General features: G+C 42.9%; 1 protein-coding gene across 1 annotated transcript; it reads left to right on the forward strand.

Moving 5' to 3' along the window:
• Positions 1–6: 6 nt before the first annotated feature.
• NUDT5 (nudix hydrolase 5) lies at positions 7–16,587 on the forward strand. The gene is made up of 10 exons (XM_064142656.1): positions 7–241; positions 8,172–8,283; positions 11,070–11,137; positions 12,141–12,193; positions 12,831–12,938; positions 13,435–13,530; positions 14,490–14,591; positions 14,992–15,000; positions 15,910–15,963; positions 16,243–16,587. The coding sequence occupies exons 2-10, from the start codon at positions 8,221–8,223 to the stop codon at positions 16,350–16,352; spliced, it is 663 nt and encodes a 220-aa protein (XP_063998726.1). The 5' UTR covers positions 7–241; positions 8,172–8,220; the 3' UTR covers positions 16,353–16,587.
• Positions 16,588–17,834: the final 1,247 nt, after the last annotated feature.

A 17,834-nucleotide genomic window follows, 5' to 3' on the forward strand; every position in this document is an offset into this window, starting at 1 on the left:
AACCTCCGCCGCAGCCCTCGGCTCTACCCGGTCGGCCATCGGCAGCGCACACAGCGCCGCGTCACCCGCCGCTGCCTCCGGGGGCGCGGGGCTGCCGCCTCACCTCGCTTCACCTCCGCTCCGCGCTTGCCGCTGGCGCCTCCACGCTGCTCGGCGACGAGCCCGCTCCGTCTTCCCTGACTCCACCGCACCTGCCTGCCTTACCGGTCCCCCCTCTCCTGCTGGCCGCTCTCCCGGCCTCGTACGTGTGACGTGGCCTAAGCGGGGCGGGGGGGGTGCAGGCGGTTAAGGTTAAAACACGGGCGGCGTTAGGGGAGCCGTGGGTGGTGGTCCCACCTAGTAGGCTTTGCTTTCTTGCTTGGCATGTGCTTGTCTAGGATTTCAACTGTCCGGCGTTAAAACCGTTACCCAGTCTTGTTTAGTATCCTTATCACTGATCTGAGTGCACCCTCAGTACTGTGTCCAGTTCTGGGCCACTCAATTCAAGAGAGAGGTTGAGGTGCTGGAACGTGTCCAGAGAAGGGCAACAAAGCTGGTGAGGGGCCTGGAGTATAAACTCTATGAGGAGAGGCTGAGGGAGCTGGGGGTGTGCAGCCTGGAGGAGGCTCAGGAGTGACCTCTTTGCTGTCTACAACTTCCTGAAGGGAGGCTGTAGCCAGGTGGGGGTTGGTCTCTTCTGCCAGACAACCAGCAATAGAACAAGGGGACACAGTCTCAAGTTGTGCCGGAGAAAGTATAGGCTGGATGTTAGGAGGAAGTTCTTGCCAGAGAGAGTGATTGGCATTGGAATGGGCTGCCCAGGGAGGTGGTGGAGTCACCGTCCCTGGAGGTGTTCAAGAAAAGCCTGGATGAGGCACTTAGTGCCATGGTCTAGTTGACTGGATAGGGCTGGGTGCTAGGTTGGACTGGATGATCTTGGGGGTCTCTTCCAACCTGGTTGATTCTATGATTTCAGTAAGTTTGCCGAAGACACCAAGTTGGGTGGAAGTGTTGATGTGCTTTTGGGTAGGAAGGATTTGCAGAGGTATCTGGAGGAGCTGGGTTGGTGAGTTGAGGCCAGCTGTATGAGGTTCAACAAGGCCAAGTGCCAAGTCCTGCACTGGGGTCACAACACCACCATGCAACACAACAGGCTTGGGGGAGAGTGGCAGGAACACAAGCCAGTGTAAATTTACCTGGGAGTCTTGGTCAGCAGCTGGTTGAATAAATATGAGCCAGCAGTGTGCCCAGTTGACCAAGCAAACCAAAAACATCCTGGCTGGGATAAGAAATGCTGTGGCTAGCAGGACTAGAGAGGTGATTGTTCCGCTGTACTTGGCACTGGTGAGGCTGCACCTGGAATACTGTGTTCAGTTTTGGGTCCCTCACTACAAGAAGGAAAATGGAGTTGCTGGAATGTGTCCAAAGAAAGATAATGAAGCTGATGAAGGGCATAGAGCCCTAGACTCTTATGAGGGGCAGCTGAGGGAAATGGGCTTGTTTAGACTTGGAGGAGACTTTACTGCTCACTACAACTACCTGAAAGGAGATTCTAGTGAGGTAGGTGTCAGCCTGTTTTCCCAACTACAAGGCATAGGAAAAGAGGAGATGTCCTCAAGTTGTGCTAGGTTAACCCTAAAGGTTATTAAGTACTGGAATAGGTTCCCTGGAGAAGTGGTTGAGGTCACATTCCTGGAGGTATTTAGAAGATGTGCAGATGTAGTGAACTTGGCAGCACACGGTTAACAGTTGGGCTCAAAGGTCCTTTCCAACCTAAAAACTTTTGTGATTCTGTAATAACATTGCTATAGCAACAGTTTTGTCTCTCCTCAAACAAGGCTGCATTTCATTTTATTTTGGAGAGAGTCAAGTAATAACTGAATAATATGTTTTTTTTTAAGCTCCATAGTTCTCCTGTTGTGCCTGCATGTCCCCAGTGTGGAGGTCCAAGTTATTTCCATCTGGTGCTTTCCTCAGATGCTTTTTCATCTGCTGTCTGAAGTTGTCTTCCTAGGCTCTCTCACCTGTCAGTCATCTGGAAGCTTGATAACAGTATGGAGATGCTGCTTACTCTCTCCTGCTTATGCAAGATAGTCTTTGTTGTTCTCTGTTTTACAGGGCAAATGCCAGTCAATTTTGCGTATTTTCTTTGGTGCTGAGCACATTATCTACACTGCTAAATACCATGACAAAAATGAAGCATTTTCCTCCACTTTCTCTCTCTCCCACCAACTTCTGCTAATTAATTTCTCTGGTAGAATCATGTGGTTGAAATGCTACTTCATTGACCAATGGTAACAAGTTTGAAATGCATTAGGAGTTTTTAGTGGTTTGCCTTCAGCACATGTGTCTCAGTGTGCTCTTGGTTAAACTGTGCATAAAGCACTGCTCGTGTCCCTGTTGCACATTCTTTATAAGTAATCCTCTGTTTTGTCTTGAGCTTAGGATGTCATTGCTTAGATTCCCTTAAATGTGATGATGTGTCAGTCAAAGAATATCTTTTGAAAAGTGATTTAGCATAGGTAATCTATCTATGATGAATAGATTAATGTAAAGACCTGGTAGACTGGCTACTCTCTAAGCAAATTCAGCCTCGGAGGGTTTAAGATTTCAACTCCTGGAATGGATAATTTGGAAAAGTTTTAATGGTTGGATGCTGCCTGGAAAAGAAGCTACTCAATAAGGGAATAAGTAATGGGAATAAAGTTATACCTTTTATAAATCTGAAGCCTTTTTCAGGCCTGAGTTTGACCCCTACATGGAATAAGTGGTGTGCTTTTCTAGCAGTAGCCTGTAATACAAGCCACAAAGATAATCGGGAAAGGTAGAAGCAGGCCAGACATCTTATTTCCATAGTTCAGAGCTCAAGTGCAGTTGATCTGTGCTAAGAAAGTTAATGAATTTGGACTCTTTCACATGGTCTTAACTCTTAAAAAATGTGTTTTTATGAATGTCTCCATCATCTTTGAAAGATTCTGGGGAATGGGAGAGGTGCCTGTGGGCTGGAGGAAAGCTAATGTCACTCCAGCCTTCAAAAAGAGTAAAGAAGGTGAACCCAGGAAAATACAGACCAGTCAGCCTCATCTCCATCCCTGGAAAGGTAATGGAGTGGTTCATTCTAGAGGTCATCTCTAAGCACATGGAGGAAGATAAGGTTATCAGGAGTATCCAACATGGATTTATGAAGAGGAAGCTGTATATGACTGATATGATGGCCTTCTATGATGGTATGACTGAATGTGTAGGTGCAGGGAGAGCAGTGGTTATTGTTTTTGACTTTAGTAAGGCTTTTGACACTTTCTCCCATAACATCCTCATGGGAAAGCTCAGGAAGTGTGTCTTAGAAGAGTGGACCGTAAGATGGATTGGGAACTGGCTAAACCATAGAGATCAGAGGATCATGACCAATGGTGTGGGGTCCAGTTGGAGTCCTGTACCTAGCGATGTTTATCAGGGGTCAGTGCTGGGTGCAGTCTTATTCAACATCTTCATCAGTGACCTCGATGACAAAGTATACCCTCAGCAAGTTTGCTGATGATGCAAAACTGAGGAGTGGATGACACACTTAAAGACTGTGCTGCCATTCACACACACACAGAGGATGTCAGGGGTTGGAAGGGACCCAAAGAGATCATTGAGTCCAGCCCCTCTGCCAGAGCAGGACCATATAAAATATCTTGGGTCACAGAGGAATGCATCCAGACAGGCCTTGAAAATCTCCACAGAAGGAGACTCCACAACCTCTCTGGGGAGCCTGTGCCAGTGCTCTGTGACCCTTATGGTAAAGAAGTTCCCGTTTGTGTTGAGCTGGAACCTCCTGTGCTGCAGCTGATAGCCATTGCTCCTCGTCCTATCAAGGAGGCTTCCTGACACCCAGCCCTCAGATATTTATAAACATTTATTAAATCCCCCTCCTCCTCCCAGGTCCCTCAGCCTCTCCTCATAAGGCATGCCCTCCAGTCTCCTAATCATCCTCTTAGCCCTCTGCTGGACTCTCAAAAGCAGATCTCTGTCCCTCTTAAACATTCAGTGAGACCTGGATAGCTGGGCAAAGACTAAACTAATGAAGTTCAAAAAGGATAAATGTAGAGTCCTGCTCCTGGGGAGGAATAACACCATGCACTAGTATAGGTTAAGGGTTGGCTTGCTGGAGAGTTGTTCAACAGAGAAGGACCTTGGAGTCCTGGTTGATAACAAGTTATCCATGGGACAGCAATGTGCGCCAGTACCAAGAAGGTCAATGGTATACTCAGGTGCATTAAGGAAAGTGTGGCCAGTAGGTTGAGGGAGGTTCTTCTCCCCTCTACTCAGCCCTAGTTAGACCATGTCTGGAATATTGTGTACAGTTCTGGACTTGCCAGTTCAAGAGGGGCAGGGAAATTCTTGGGAGAGGTCAGTGGAGGGCTACAAGAATGGTTAAGGTGAAGCATCTCTTACAAGGACAGACTGAGAGATCTGGGGCTTTTTATTCTGGAGAAGGCTGAGAGGGGACCTTATGAGTGTCTACAGATATCTGAAGGGTGGCTGTCAGGAGGATGGGACCTGTCTCCTGTCTCTTTTCAGTGATAGGACGAAGGGCAATGGATGTAAATTCAATCATGGGATATTCTATCTCAACATGAGAAAAAGCTTCTTTACTGTGAGGGTTACAGAGCACTGGAGCAGACTGCCCAGAGATATTGTGAAGTCTGCTTCTCCAGAGGTCTTCAAAACCCACCTGGATGCATTCCTGTGTGACTTGCCATAATTAGTCCTGCTTTGCAGGGAAGTTGGACTCTATCTGTGGAAGTCCTTTCCAACTCCTAGCATTCTATGATTCTATTATGTAGTTCATGCAATCTTAAGTCAAGTAGTCTTGTTCCCAGGCTGCTGTGCAAGCTGTGTTGCATTTTAAATTCAAGTGATGCAGTGGCAATGAGATAGAAGAATCTTCCTGCCTGAAGGCTGCAAGACAAAGTCTGTTCTGAAACCAGACATAGGGCTTTACCAGCCTTACATTGTAGTGTTAAGCTTAATTTTCAGTTGCAGCTGATTCTGTTTGTGAACAAAGGGTGTTACCACCCCTGACAGCATGACTAATTTGAGATACCAGAGTCACAGCCTTCATTGAACCAAATGGTCCCTCAGCTTTCTAACAGCAGGAAATACCTTTTCTGTAGAGTCAGCTGAATCAGGAGACAATTGCCTCATTTCGATGGGCTTTTTTTAAGAAGCCACACATATATAGAATTATTGCACCCACTTGTGGAGGAGATCAGAACTACACAAGCTGAAATAGCCTTTCTTCTGCTCTCTCTCCTTTTCACCTTAGCTTTTAGTGATAATGCAAATCACTGAAGCTGTCTATATATATTTTTTCAATTTTAAATTGCAAAGCACCCTTGAATCTGTCCACTGCAGAAGAAAGTGAGCCATGTTGAGAACAGGTTCTGCCATGAGATGAGGTTCTAATATGTGTTTGTAACTGATACAGGTAAGTATTAATATTGTTGTACAAACATTACAATAGCTGCTGGTGGGATTTGGGACAAAATTGAGGTAATACATTGTCTGAGAAAGATGCCTGATACCCGCAAGCTTACACAGAAGGATTACTGTGATCAGTGGAATGGGATTTCCTGTGAGGGGACACTAAAAAGACAAAAACTTAGCCTGGTCAAACAACAAAAAATATGGTTATATTTTCAGTCTAAAAGGCTATGATTCTTTCCAAATGTAGGAGGTGAGTTCGTTGTCAGTAGGCAGTGAGGGTTTTGTATTTTTAAAGCTGTATAGTTAGGGCATCACACAGATCCTTCTTTAATTCTTTCCTCTGGGAACTGCTTTGCTGGGCTGTGCTTCTTTTGCATTTGGTGGAAAGCGTGATCTTGTATTTTAGAGCCACAGCAAGAACATGGCTGTTGTCCAGCTACAGCTCTTTAAACCTGAAGCGAAGAGAGTTTGAGCTATTGCTGGCTTAAGAACAAATGTGTAACAGCTGACTGAACCAACATGAGACACTAGTCAGAAGATAAGCAAGTGAGGTTCTAGAACAGCTTTTCATACAAAATAGTAAGGCATAATTTAAATTAGGAATACTACTTAATTTAAGAAACAGTAAACTTACATAGTTTTAAGATGGAGCTTCACTGCTTGAAGAAAGGACTATAGAACATACTTCTAGAAGAACAGAATTAGGTTTCTTAGGTCAGTGTTCCTTTCCAGGACTTGGCATTACATAAACATAATTTGAATGTTTGACCACTGTGACCTACTTCATCCAACACAACTCTCTTAAGACTTAAGAAAGAGCTTCACCTCTCTACCTGCTGAGGAAGTGGTAGTTTTAATCCCAATAAACAGAAATAAATTTACTACCTGTTCCTTTTAACTATTTTGTGGAATGAAATGCAAATTTAACATGCAAGAAAGCTGAGTGTTCCTGCATGCTCCTAAATGTTTCACAAATGCACAGCAGATGTTACCACAAAAGGGTAAAGATGAAGTGAAAAATGAAAGTGCTAAAATTGGGTATGACAGAGGAGGTGATCACTCACTTCTGGTACTGTTCTCTGTTAGAGATCCCACAGAGCCTTATTAAACCCTAGCTGGAGTCAACAGAAAGACTCCTGTTGTCTTTATGGAAAGTCTACAACCAGCAGCGCTGTGAATGATAGAGATCAATAAGATCATCTCATCTCTTGTGTTTAAACTCATTTGTTTCTTTGCACTGTCTTTTTTCTTATGATTTATGTTGCTTTTCGGGACTCTGGTGTTACAAATTGGTATCATAAGAATTACTGAATCAATCAGGGTTGGAAGGGACCACAAGGATCATCTAGTTCCAGTCCCCCTGCCATAGGGGACACCTCACACTAGACCAGGCTGTGTAGAGCCTCATCCAGCCTGGCCTTAAACACCTCCAGGGATGGGGCTTCAACCACCTCCCTGGGCAACCTGTTCCAGTGTCTCACCACCCTCATGGTGAAAACTTTCTTCCTACCATCTGGTCTTAATCTACCCTTTTCTAGCCTTGTACCATTCTCCCTAGTCCTATCACTACCTGACATCCTAAAAAGTCCCTCCCCAGCTTTCTTGTAAGCTCCCTTAAGATACTGAAAGGCCACAATAAGGTCACCTCAAAGCTTTCTCCTCTCCGTACTGAATAGCCCCAACTCCTCGGCCTGTCCTCACAGAAGGGGTGCTCCAGCCCTCTGATCACTCTCATGGCCCTTCTCTGAACACATTCCAGCACATCCATATCCCTCTTGTAATATAGGCTCCAGAACTGGACACAGTGCTCCAGGTGTGGTCTCACCTGTGCAGAGTAGAGGAGGAGGATCAGAGATGAGCTTTCTTGGAGCAAGAGTGACTGTGCTGAAAGTACTCCACAGCTCCACAGTGAGGCAGGGGATTAATGGTGACTCTAATGCACGTATTTTTCTGCTCCCTGGTGTGCCTGTCAGCTAGAATTGGATTGAGAGAGCGAATGGATAATCTCTTCCTAGGGAGCATTAGAATGCAGGCTGAGGCATTGAGCTGCAGATGCAGAGCCTTGCATTGGACATACATTCAAATGCTCTTTGCACAGTGTTAGTCTTATCATTCCCAGTAGGACAATCTGCCATGCTTTGGTCACATTACTTCAATGTGCCACCTAGACTTGCCGCACACAGGTGACTTTCTGACCTTATTTCAGGGAGAATTGAGTCATTTACATGTTTATTTGTCATGTGTCTAACGTGGAGGCAACTTCTAGTTCAATTTTTTTCTCAATAGGTGGCAACTTTTGCCCCAAAGCCCTCTTGGTGTAAGATATTTTTCCACTCTGACAGTGGAGCACAGAGTTCTGCTGTGGTAATGCTGTGTAAGAGCGCACTTCATCCACGTCAGAATGAAACTATTTGACCAAAATTGATCCATTTTGACTCTGTGTTTGTCTGACCTTTGAATAGTTAAGGAGAATGTCTTCAGCCAGCATAGCTACTTGGCAGCTGGCACGACTATTACAACACTAAGTCAGGGATTTGATCCAAACTTTCACTGCTCCTTTTACTACTTTGACCCTGAAACCGTCCATTGGAGCTGAGGGTGAATTGCGCTTGCCGTCACATGCCCCTAACTTTCTCCAGCAAGCTTTATCTGCTAATTCAGAATGCAGAAATGAACCTTTTAACTTTACTCTGAAAACAAATATTGACTTTGTTTCATAGTAATCTGGACTCTGCACAGGAGGAGAAAAGCAGCCAGACTTTCCTGAAAATGGCAGCTGAGGCATCCACAGAAGTTCCAAAACCTGCTAGACAGTCCGTGGTTAAGCAAAAGGTACAACCTGCTGGGTTTTGACACATTTTATTCTAATACAACAATTATTTGAGAGCTATCAGAATGTTTTTGAGGGCAGAGTAAGAAATGCTGAGATGCTGCATGTCTGTAAAATCTTTTCAATAGATAAAACACGTCTTTCTGATGGTCAAGCAGGTAAAGCTCTCTTTGTTGAAATAATCATACAAATTATCAGTGTTGGTAGAGAAATCTGCAGTATTGCATTATGTTAAGCTCTTTCTTTTTTTCCTTGGCAGTTGTTTTTTGTATGGTCTCTTCAGGTTGTTTGCAAATAATGGTAGTGCCTCTGAGATCATGAAACTCAGCCTTGTTTTCTGTTCCTTTAAGGTGCTGAACCACTGAGAGCTGCCTTAGCATTTAGCACTGTGCCTTCTTTGACACTTTCTGAAAGGCCTTGAATTTAGATAATTTAGATAACTTTTTATATGTCATCCTGACATGTTCATAGAATCAAAAAATGGCAGGTCCTGAGGAAAGAATGTGGAGGTATTTCTGGGGCTTATTCGGGTCACTTTCACCCTATTTTAAACTGTCTATATTGGTTTCTGTTCTCTTTTAAGTGTGTTCTTGAAAGTTGATCTCTGGTGCTAAAGGCAGGTGTGGTAAAAATGTCATGTTATTGTTAAAACACAACTAGTTTCTTTTATCCAGCTTTCTTTCCTTGGAATGAACAAGCTTGTAATTTCTTCAGGTTTCAAGGTACAAAACTTCTCAAGAGAAAAGGGACTCGCATTGCTAGGATAGCTTTATGGCTTTTCCCTTTGGGTGTTTCTTTTAATGCAAATACTTCTCAATTTTGTGAGCTTTTGGGGCTTTCTATTAGGACTTGTGGTTTGCAGGTTAATATTTCCTTTTTGTCTTCCTTTGGAATGTTGTCCTCTTTGGTGTAATTGGAAGTTTGTGATTAGGTATCTCTCTAGGCCCTCATATTAAAAGAGGGTCTGTAACTGTTGATTAACTGTGAGGTCTGATGTTTGGATTATCTTTTTCCGTGAATGTAGTGGCTGATCTTCCACCCCTGCCCATGGTGGGGAGGTTGGAGATGATCTCTATGATCATTTCCAACCTAAGCTCTTCTATGATGACGATTTCCTTTGTTTCTGGGTGCCCATGGTCATGCTGCTATAAGCAAAAGCAGATGTAATTCTCCTATTGAAGGAGATAAACAATATTGATAAACAATAAAAAGAACTCATTTCATAAATGCTGCATGTCCTGCAAAGAGTCCTTACGCCCTTAACGGGGGATTTAGCAAAGCAGAAGTTATGCTTCCTGGGGCAGTCTCCGCAGGTTTTAATTGTGCACCCAATAAGGCAGATGACAACGTTCTCTTTTTACTTTCAGGAAAATCTGGCAACTTTGTTTTCTCACTCTGCTGGCTGTTCGCAGCAAGTGTTTCACCGAACTTTAGAGGATTGTTGAGCTGCTTCCGTAGTTAATATTTATGCTGCTGTCCTTTAGTACTTTTTAATTACTGCTCCATGACTATGGAGGCCAAAAGTTGTATTTAAGAATACCTGTTTAAAACAAAACAAAACAAAAAACCCCATTTTGACACTGTTTGCTTTGTACACATAAAACTTCCCCCCACCCCCTTTTCTTTTGTTTCTTTGGAACTTGGATAGGTCATGATTTGCCCTCTGCTTCCAGATGATGCTGTGCTATGCTTCTGCTGCGTATAGCTATAGCTGCATCATACACTACATTTCATTTCTCTAGGTCCTTTTTTTTTCAGTTGGTGAATGTCTCACTTTTGAGACCTGTATGGCCACACAGGCCCTATTTGCTCCTTGTCCTGCACTGGAGGGTTGCAGCATGCCAGCCAGGTGAAGGACCTTTTGGACTTCATCCTTTGCTATAATTTAACCCTCTGTTCTTTTTTCCCAGATCCTCTTTTCCCCACGTTGATGCTTGTTCTATTGCTGTCAGCAGTATGTCTGATTAGACAATAAGAAGTAATTTTGTTCCTCTTACTGTTTACTTTTGATTTCTGTGGACAGACCTATGGCCAACCTGACGGAAAATTGTGGAGACAAGCTTCTTGTCTGCCTGTGCCTTTAGCAAAGCTCAACATACAAGTTAAATTAAGAGAAATAAAGGGCTGAGTGAATACCTAGGATTTTTTTCTCTTTTAAAGAAATGACATAAAAGGTAAGGAAGCATCACAGGGCAGATAAGCTTGTTTAGCCCAGGATGTAGTAATGCTAATGCCAAACACTCAGTCAGCAGCTCTCAGAAATCCTAAAAGAGCAGGTGTGTACCACTGCTAGCAGTTACAGAAAACAGCAGCTACACAAGGCCATAGTCTGAGATCATAGCAGGCAGGAGGAGTTTCAAAATAGTTTGGCTCTCAGTTTCTCATGCCACAATCTCTGATAAGTGGACACTTACGATCACCAATGTGGCTAAAGTCTGTGCAGATCAGTTTTATTTCAGCTGAAAACATGGCCTTTTCAAAGTCCTTTTAAAAAGATGAGAATGTTCCAGTTCATGAAATCCCACTGAATTCATTGAAACTTGGTTATAAAATTTATGTTAAAAAAAAACATATTTCGGCTTACTTTCTTTTCAGTTTCAAGAACTTCAAGTAAATGTTTTTTTACACAGTTATAGGAGTATTGCTGCATATTCCCGCATGTGTTCTGATGCTGGGATTCTGTCTTCAAAAGAATTTGAAAACAGTTGTGTTCTCTCTCCTCTTAGCCCTCAAATAGCTTTGGAATTATTCTTAAAAGATATTTAACAAAAAAAAATCTTTATTTTAGTTAATTGTGGAAAGAAAATGGTTGAAGCTTGAAGAAACAACTTACACTGATCCCTTTGGTAAAACCAGGTAATTGCTTCTCTGGCATTTCAGATTCCTTTCATGTTCCCACTTGTACAAACCAGCCCTAAGTTAGTTGTCAGGGCAAGGTGAGATCTGTTCATTGTGCAATTCCTTTGTAGTTCATACTGGTCAGAGAAAAAAAATCTTGCTCTATCAGATCTGACAGCATGTAGGATTGAATTTAACTCCTAAATCCTTTTGAGCACAATTGTGCTTGCAGTCCTTTATAAAGACACCAAGCAGAAGCAAGCTGTAGCTCTGCAACTAGACTGTGGCGATCAGAGAGTCCATCCTGTGTTTTTTCTGATGCTTCACTCAGAGCTCCTTTTTCCCTGCTGATGTGCTGGAATTTACATACTGTTGACAGTACATTATCACACCTGTCCAATTTGTTTGTATGTTTTACTGTTTGATTCAATACTGATTGCTTTATCTAGTGCTTTCCAATTCATCAGCAAAATATCCTTTTAAAGATCAGCAAAGATTGGATTTTTATTGCTGTATTTTTTTGGGGTTGACTCAGCCCTTTGCTTATTTTGAGAGAGACACTCTGATCTTCCTTGCCTATGAGCTCCTTGTGTGCTCAAGTAAGTGAGCTGTGAATTCACAGTAAGTTACACTAGCTGCAAAAGCTAGATCAAAGGTAGAGCACACATGGGCTTGTTACAAAACTGTCCTTCAAAGTCTGGCATGTTTTGTATAAATAGCTTTGTTTTGCACTTTTCCAGACCAGTTTTGTAAGACTTGCCTGTTCTGTGACAACCATTTACATATTTCCCTTATTTTTAGTGATCTTAAATAATTATTAGTTAACTATTTTCTCTCCTTTAAGGAGGAAAAACAAACCCATACTTTTTACAGTGTCAGTAATGACTGGGCCTGCCTAAGTCATAAGGCCAGCTGCTTTCTTAGGGGGCCTCACTGTGTGATGGCGTTTTTTGATTTTGGATTCTAGCAAGGGTAGAAGACAACTTGCATAACCATTAGTTCTTTTCTCTGTGTTAAACAGGACTTGGGAGACTGTAAAGCGTACTGGCAACAAAAAGGGTGTTTCAGCTGATGGTAAGACAGTGGTGACTTCTTTTGTTTGCTTTCTTCTGATAAACTCACCGTGCAGACTTGAAGATGATGTGTTTCTGAGTGGACAAGGATGGGGAACAAGTAGATCAGCAGCACTTGCTATATTCCTGAGCTAATGAAATGCTAACTTCAGTGCTGAAGAATTTGAACCTTTAGTGCTAAGAGTATTTTCTCAGGGTCGTTGTATTCACTTCAGAATAGTGGTGCAATTTCAGAGGCATGATGAGTGCCCTGACACAGAGTAGCTCACAGACTGCTGTATTGGACCTGCTTTCATTTAGCCATGAAAGACGCGTAGGAGGGGGCTGGAGGGGCTTCCAAACAGCCTCTGCTTGCAAGAGAGCCCTTCCCTAGATACCGATGTGCTGAGGCTTGCTCTTGCTTGGTATGTGAACCTCTTGTTTGCTGGGGTACTTCAGAGATGCCATTTGGGGCTTTTATCTCTCACCACATAGTCTTCTAAGAAGCTTAAATTCATCACTCAGCATTCTGGAGTAGATATCTAAGGATTTAATGTTCAGAGGGACAGTGCTTGAGTTCCTTTCCAGAGCTAGCACTAAATACTCATTTCTGCTACACTCAAATTCTGTGTAATTATGTCTTCTGTCGCTGCTTGTAGGTGTGGCTGTGATCGCAGTGCTGCAGAGAACTCTCCACTACGACTGTATTGTCCTAGTGAAACAGTTCAGGCCCCCACTTAATGGCTATTGCTTGGAATTTCCTGCAGGTAAGTGACCAAAACATTAAGAATAGTCACAAAGCTGACACTTAAGTATGCTTAGATAAGCTTGGAGTGTCAATCTTAATGAAGTAGCTCAAACCAGAAAATCATGGTGAGCTCTCTAGCTCAGGGTGCTGTTTAGAAATAGGAATTTTTGATATTGAAGAATATAAAATTAGTTCATTTTACTGTATTGATGACATTTTGCACAGTACTCCAGTGCTGGAAGATTGCACTTCTCTCAGCTTCTCCTTTCTCTGAGAGTTAAAGCATTTGGCTTTCCTTCATGAGAATATTAATGCCATGTCCTGGGAAGCTTGCATGCTTCTGTAGTTATCTGAAGATGTGGACAGCACTACAGGACTTTCAGTTCCTCCTAATGCTTTAGTTTATCCCTCCATGAAACAGGCTTTCACCTCTTCTGTAAATCTGGATTAGGTCTCAGGATGGGTACTGCAGGTAAATGGTTTTTAACTGGTTTTGGGCTCCCTTTACCCCACAGGCCTCATTGAGGAAAATGAGACTGCAGAACATGCTGCGTTGCGAGAGCTGGAGGAAGAAACTGGCTACAAGGGAGAAGTTATTGAATGTACTCCAGGTCTTTGCTCTTTCTTATTTTCCCACCCAAAGCTACGTCTGTCTTTGATGGGTATTCTAAATGTCTGAAATCTGCTAAACCAAATGAAAAATTACACAGAAAAGTCTGTGCAGAATAGCACAGAGCAGTATCCTGTGGCTGTACCAGTGAGTCCTTGATGAGGCAGTTGTTGACCTTTTGTTAAACATGCAGTGCATAAGTTTGATGCATACTCAGGAGAACTTGGCTATTAATTACAATCTTTTACCCAAACCCAATTACTCAAGATGTGACTTGGCATTTTAGTATAAAGGTCTGTGTTGCTGGACTTAATATGAACAGCATCTGTGAACTTAAGGAGAAACCAATAGCTGATGCAGACTGAGTGGAGGTCACCTCGTGTCAGCTGTGGGGAGGTGGCACCACTCAGGTTCTCAAACTGGAAAGAAGATAGAATGCCTGCAGTAAATCCAGAGAGCCTTTGGAGCATGATTGTTGCCAGATCAATACCTCCTACATAAAACAAGGATCACAGATAAAACCTGAGAAAGTAGAAAGGTGAGGCCACTTACCTGTGATTTCATTACAGCTGACACTTGGCACAAGATTATTTGGTCCAACTCCCTATGCTGGGGACTGAGAGATGGAGAAAGTGGGTGATGGCAAAGTCAAACTCTAATAGGCTGAAGGTGTTTATAAGGGAAAGAAGAGTTAGTTTTAATCTTCAGTCTGTGGAACATAAATTAAACCTCACTGCTGAAAACAAGTCCTAGAGAGAATCTGTAGAAGAGCTGAGAATTACAGAACATTACTGCTAAGAACATGTGAAAACAAACCTTTCACAACTCTCCCGGCGTGAATATATGGCAAATACATCTTCCTTGTGTACCAGACACATTTCTGTGAAGGCTCTTGTTAAAGTGTCAAGGTGCCTGACTTCAGTGTTTGAAAAATGAACCTCCTCATGTGCTTGTTGGCAGCTCTCTGCTTGGACCCAGGGATGTCAAACAGCACAACACACATTGTGAGCGTCGTCATTAACGGGGATGAGGCTGAGAACACAAGACCTAAGCAAAAACTTGGTGAGTTTTGTACATTTATTTGCAAATCCCGAGAACCTAACAAAAGAATGGGTTTACAGGAACTATGCCTACCACAGCATCTCTTCTGCCCTGACTGAGGCACCATTCAAATGATATCCTGCAGTCTAGATAAGCAGAGATACATTTCTTTACTAAATTTGCTGGGGAGGTCTGGATGTTGTGTCAGGTGTTGGTGCACCCAGCATGAGTTTTACTACTAAGCTTCATCAAGAACCTCAAGCACTTATGAGTGATGTTCCTCTTAGTTGAGACTTGACCCTGCAGGTAATAACCATGCCACTTACAGTCAATCTGGTATAAAAATGTTTTTTCAGATGTGAAGTCTAGCATATTTCAAAATCCTTCACTTACTACTTTCTTGGATTTTTTTCACTTGCAGATGATGGAGGTACGTTACATGGCTGGGCTCACAGTGACAGTAAGGTCAAGTGTGGTCTTCAGATGGGAAGTTTTACTCAGAGGATGTCAGCTAAAACCTTTCTATCTGGACTTGGTTAATCTGCTGACTCTAGTCAAACATGCATGAGACTGACTTTGGCCTAGACTTAAAAATTACTGTGAGGTATTATCATATCAGTTACCTTTAAATATTGCACCTCTAGCACCAGTATCTCAGGAAATACGAATTACTGAATCCATAGCAGCTGTAGATCAAGCCACAAAGATAATTAATTCAGACAGGGCAGGTGTAAGCAAAAAAGCCCATCTAGAACAAACCCCTTGTTATTGTGCTGTTTTGGTCTTAAACACATTTACAATCCATTCCTGTACCGGCATAAGCCAAATAGAACTCTACTTCAGCAGTGTATTTTCCATTCTCAGAAGGGAGAAGATCTCCTTTTAGGATTCTTACCCTCCACAGCTGTCAGCTGCAGCTTTCCTAGCTATTCCCGTTTCTTTCTGCCAAACCTGCTTCTTAATGAGAGAGTCATTGGACACTGGAATGGGCTGCCCGGGGAGGTGGTGGAGTCGCCATCCCTGGGGCAGTTCAAGGCAAGGTTGGACGTGGCACTTGGTGCCATGGTCTAGCCTTGAGCTCTGTGGTAAAGGGTTGGACTTGATGATCTGTGAGGTCTCTTCCAACCCTGATGATACTGCGATAGTGTGATACAGTCACTGCCTTCCCCCATTTAATTGGCCATTTTGTGATCTCTGAAGAGTCACAGCTTTTAGATGGTATGGTGATGAACATTAAGTCTGTTCACTTCTCCTTCTAAACTGCAAGCAACAGACACTGAAGTAACTTCCTCTGCTATTCACTAAAGGTGCTTAACTTTCTTTTTTTCTTTTCACCTAGAATTTGTGGAAGTTATTTCTCTTCCAAAGAATGACCTGCTACAAAGAATTGACGGTAAGAGCTTTCTGACACATGAAATGCACTAGTGTAAGACTCAGGAAACCCTTAGCTTCTCTTCCCATAGCTCCTCCAGGCCTTTCTCATCCTAGAATAATCTTATCTTAAACAAAAAGCTGAGAGACTTGGCCAGGTGACAGAGTTAGGGACAGTGTGACATGTTAGCATTAAGCATTCATGTCTGGAATGCTACACAGCTTCCTGTTAGTCAAGGACTGAGATTTTTGTGGAGAAGTGTTACCAGCATTTCATAAGCTATTATTTTTTATTTTCCAGAACTCATAGCAGAGGAACATCTTGCAGTGGATGCCAGGGTTTATACTTACGCATTGGCCTTGAAGCGTGCAGCAGAAAAACCGCTCCAAGTTCCTTTTATGAAGTTCTGAAACAGGATGATGAGAAATTTGGATGAAAACTGTCCAGTTCAGGCGACTAAAAAGTGTAACTCTCCTTGTACTAAGGGTCTTTTTCTTTACTTCTACAAGCAAACAGAAGTAGGTGTGGAAACGAGTCTGATATTTTCATCTGAAATGATCTAACTGACAAAAATCATTCCTTCTAACTGCTCAGTCAGTTATGCCTTGACAAAATAATCCCTAATAAAGGTGTGAATTTTCAGAATTCTCACTGTATTCATCATTCCCTTCAAGTTTAAGCAAGACACTTAAGTAAGTGGAATGGGTGTGGTAACAGCACTTTTTCAAAAGAGGGGGGCGGGGAGTGTGCTCCTCTTGTCCACAGTCGTCACAAGCAGCAGCTTTTCAACAGCTATTGGTGATCCTCTACAAGAGCAGCAGGGGCAGAGCACAGGGGCACGGTGTGTGTACTCTGGTTGCAGTGTTTAAAACTGCAGAGCCAGGAACTTTGTTCTATCGTAGAATGCTTTAGCTTAGAAGGGACCGTTAAACGTCGTCTAGTCCAACCACCCCTGCAGTGAGCAGGGATATTGTCAGCTAGCTCCAATTGCTCAGAGTCCTGTCTAATCTGGCTAGAAGTGTTTCCAGGGATGGGGCATCTACCACTTCTCTGGGCAACCGGTGCTGGTGTTTCACTACCCTCAGTGCAAAAAAACACCAAACAAAATTTTCCTTGTATCTAGGCTAAATCTCTCCTCCCATCACTCCTTGTCCTGTGCACCAGGCCTTGTGATGTTGCTTCCTTCTTGCAGTCCTACCTTGACTATCCAGAAAGAGAAAACCCATTTGTTTGATCTAAGAAAGACTGGCAACAATGCTGACTATAGCAAAACAGCCATGAATGGTGTAGGACCAAGCCAGGAGACTGTGCTTGCTTACATGCCCCGAGATCGCACAGCCTTGCAGTTCTCCCTCTCCCCAGGATGCGTCCATCCATACTGAGACTGCAGCTTCAGTCTCATCGCTTCTCCATAAATCTTTTGCCAAACACATCTTCAGTGAAGGTGCAGTCATCTGCTTCTTATTATGTAAATAACCACCTCTGCTTAGAGTTTAGGATCTAAGAGTTGTAATAAATGTATGCAAACATCAAAGTCTTGCCTCTGAAGTAAATTTGGACGAGCATGCATAATTAGGGAGACTGAAGCAGAAAACTTGCTTAAGATTTTCTTACCTTCAGAAACAACAAAGTTACTTTCAAGTTGAGTATGAGAGAGGACAGAAGAGATCAAAATGTGAAATCAAAGGGAAAAAAGTAATTGATTACAGCCAAGCAGGATAACTCAATAGTTTTAAGGGGAAGAATCCTGTGATTTGTTTTTAAATTAAGGCTGCAAAAATCTGACCAGAATTACATTCTAGCAACAGAAAGGACAGAGAGAAACGGAGCCTTCCAAACCTACCTCACTACCAAAGCATGCTAGCAATGATCAAAGAATGCACATGAATTCC

Source organism: Pogoniulus pusillus, chromosome 4 (assembly GCF_015220805.1).
Source record: "Pogoniulus pusillus isolate bPogPus1 chromosome 4, bPogPus1.pri, whole genome shotgun sequence".
Classification (NCBI taxonomy): Eukaryota; Metazoa; Chordata; class Aves; order Piciformes; family Lybiidae; genus Pogoniulus; species Pogoniulus pusillus.

What these genes read in the sequence shown, in the direction of transcription:
- NUDT5 (XM_064142656.1), top strand. Translation starts at nt 8,221, where the DNA reads ATGGCAGCTGAGGCATCCACAGAAGTTCCAAAACCTGCTAGACAGTCC. An exon ending in TTGCTTGGAATTTCCTGCAG is followed by an intron (nt 12,939 to 13,434) that starts GTAAGTGACCAA and finishes TTTACCCCACAG; the next exon opens with GCCTCATTGAGGAAAATGAG. An exon ending in AGTTATTGAATGTACTCCAG is followed by an intron (nt 13,531 to 14,489) that starts GTCTTTGCTCTT and finishes GCTTGTTGGCAG; the next exon opens with CTCTCTGCTTGGACCCAGGG.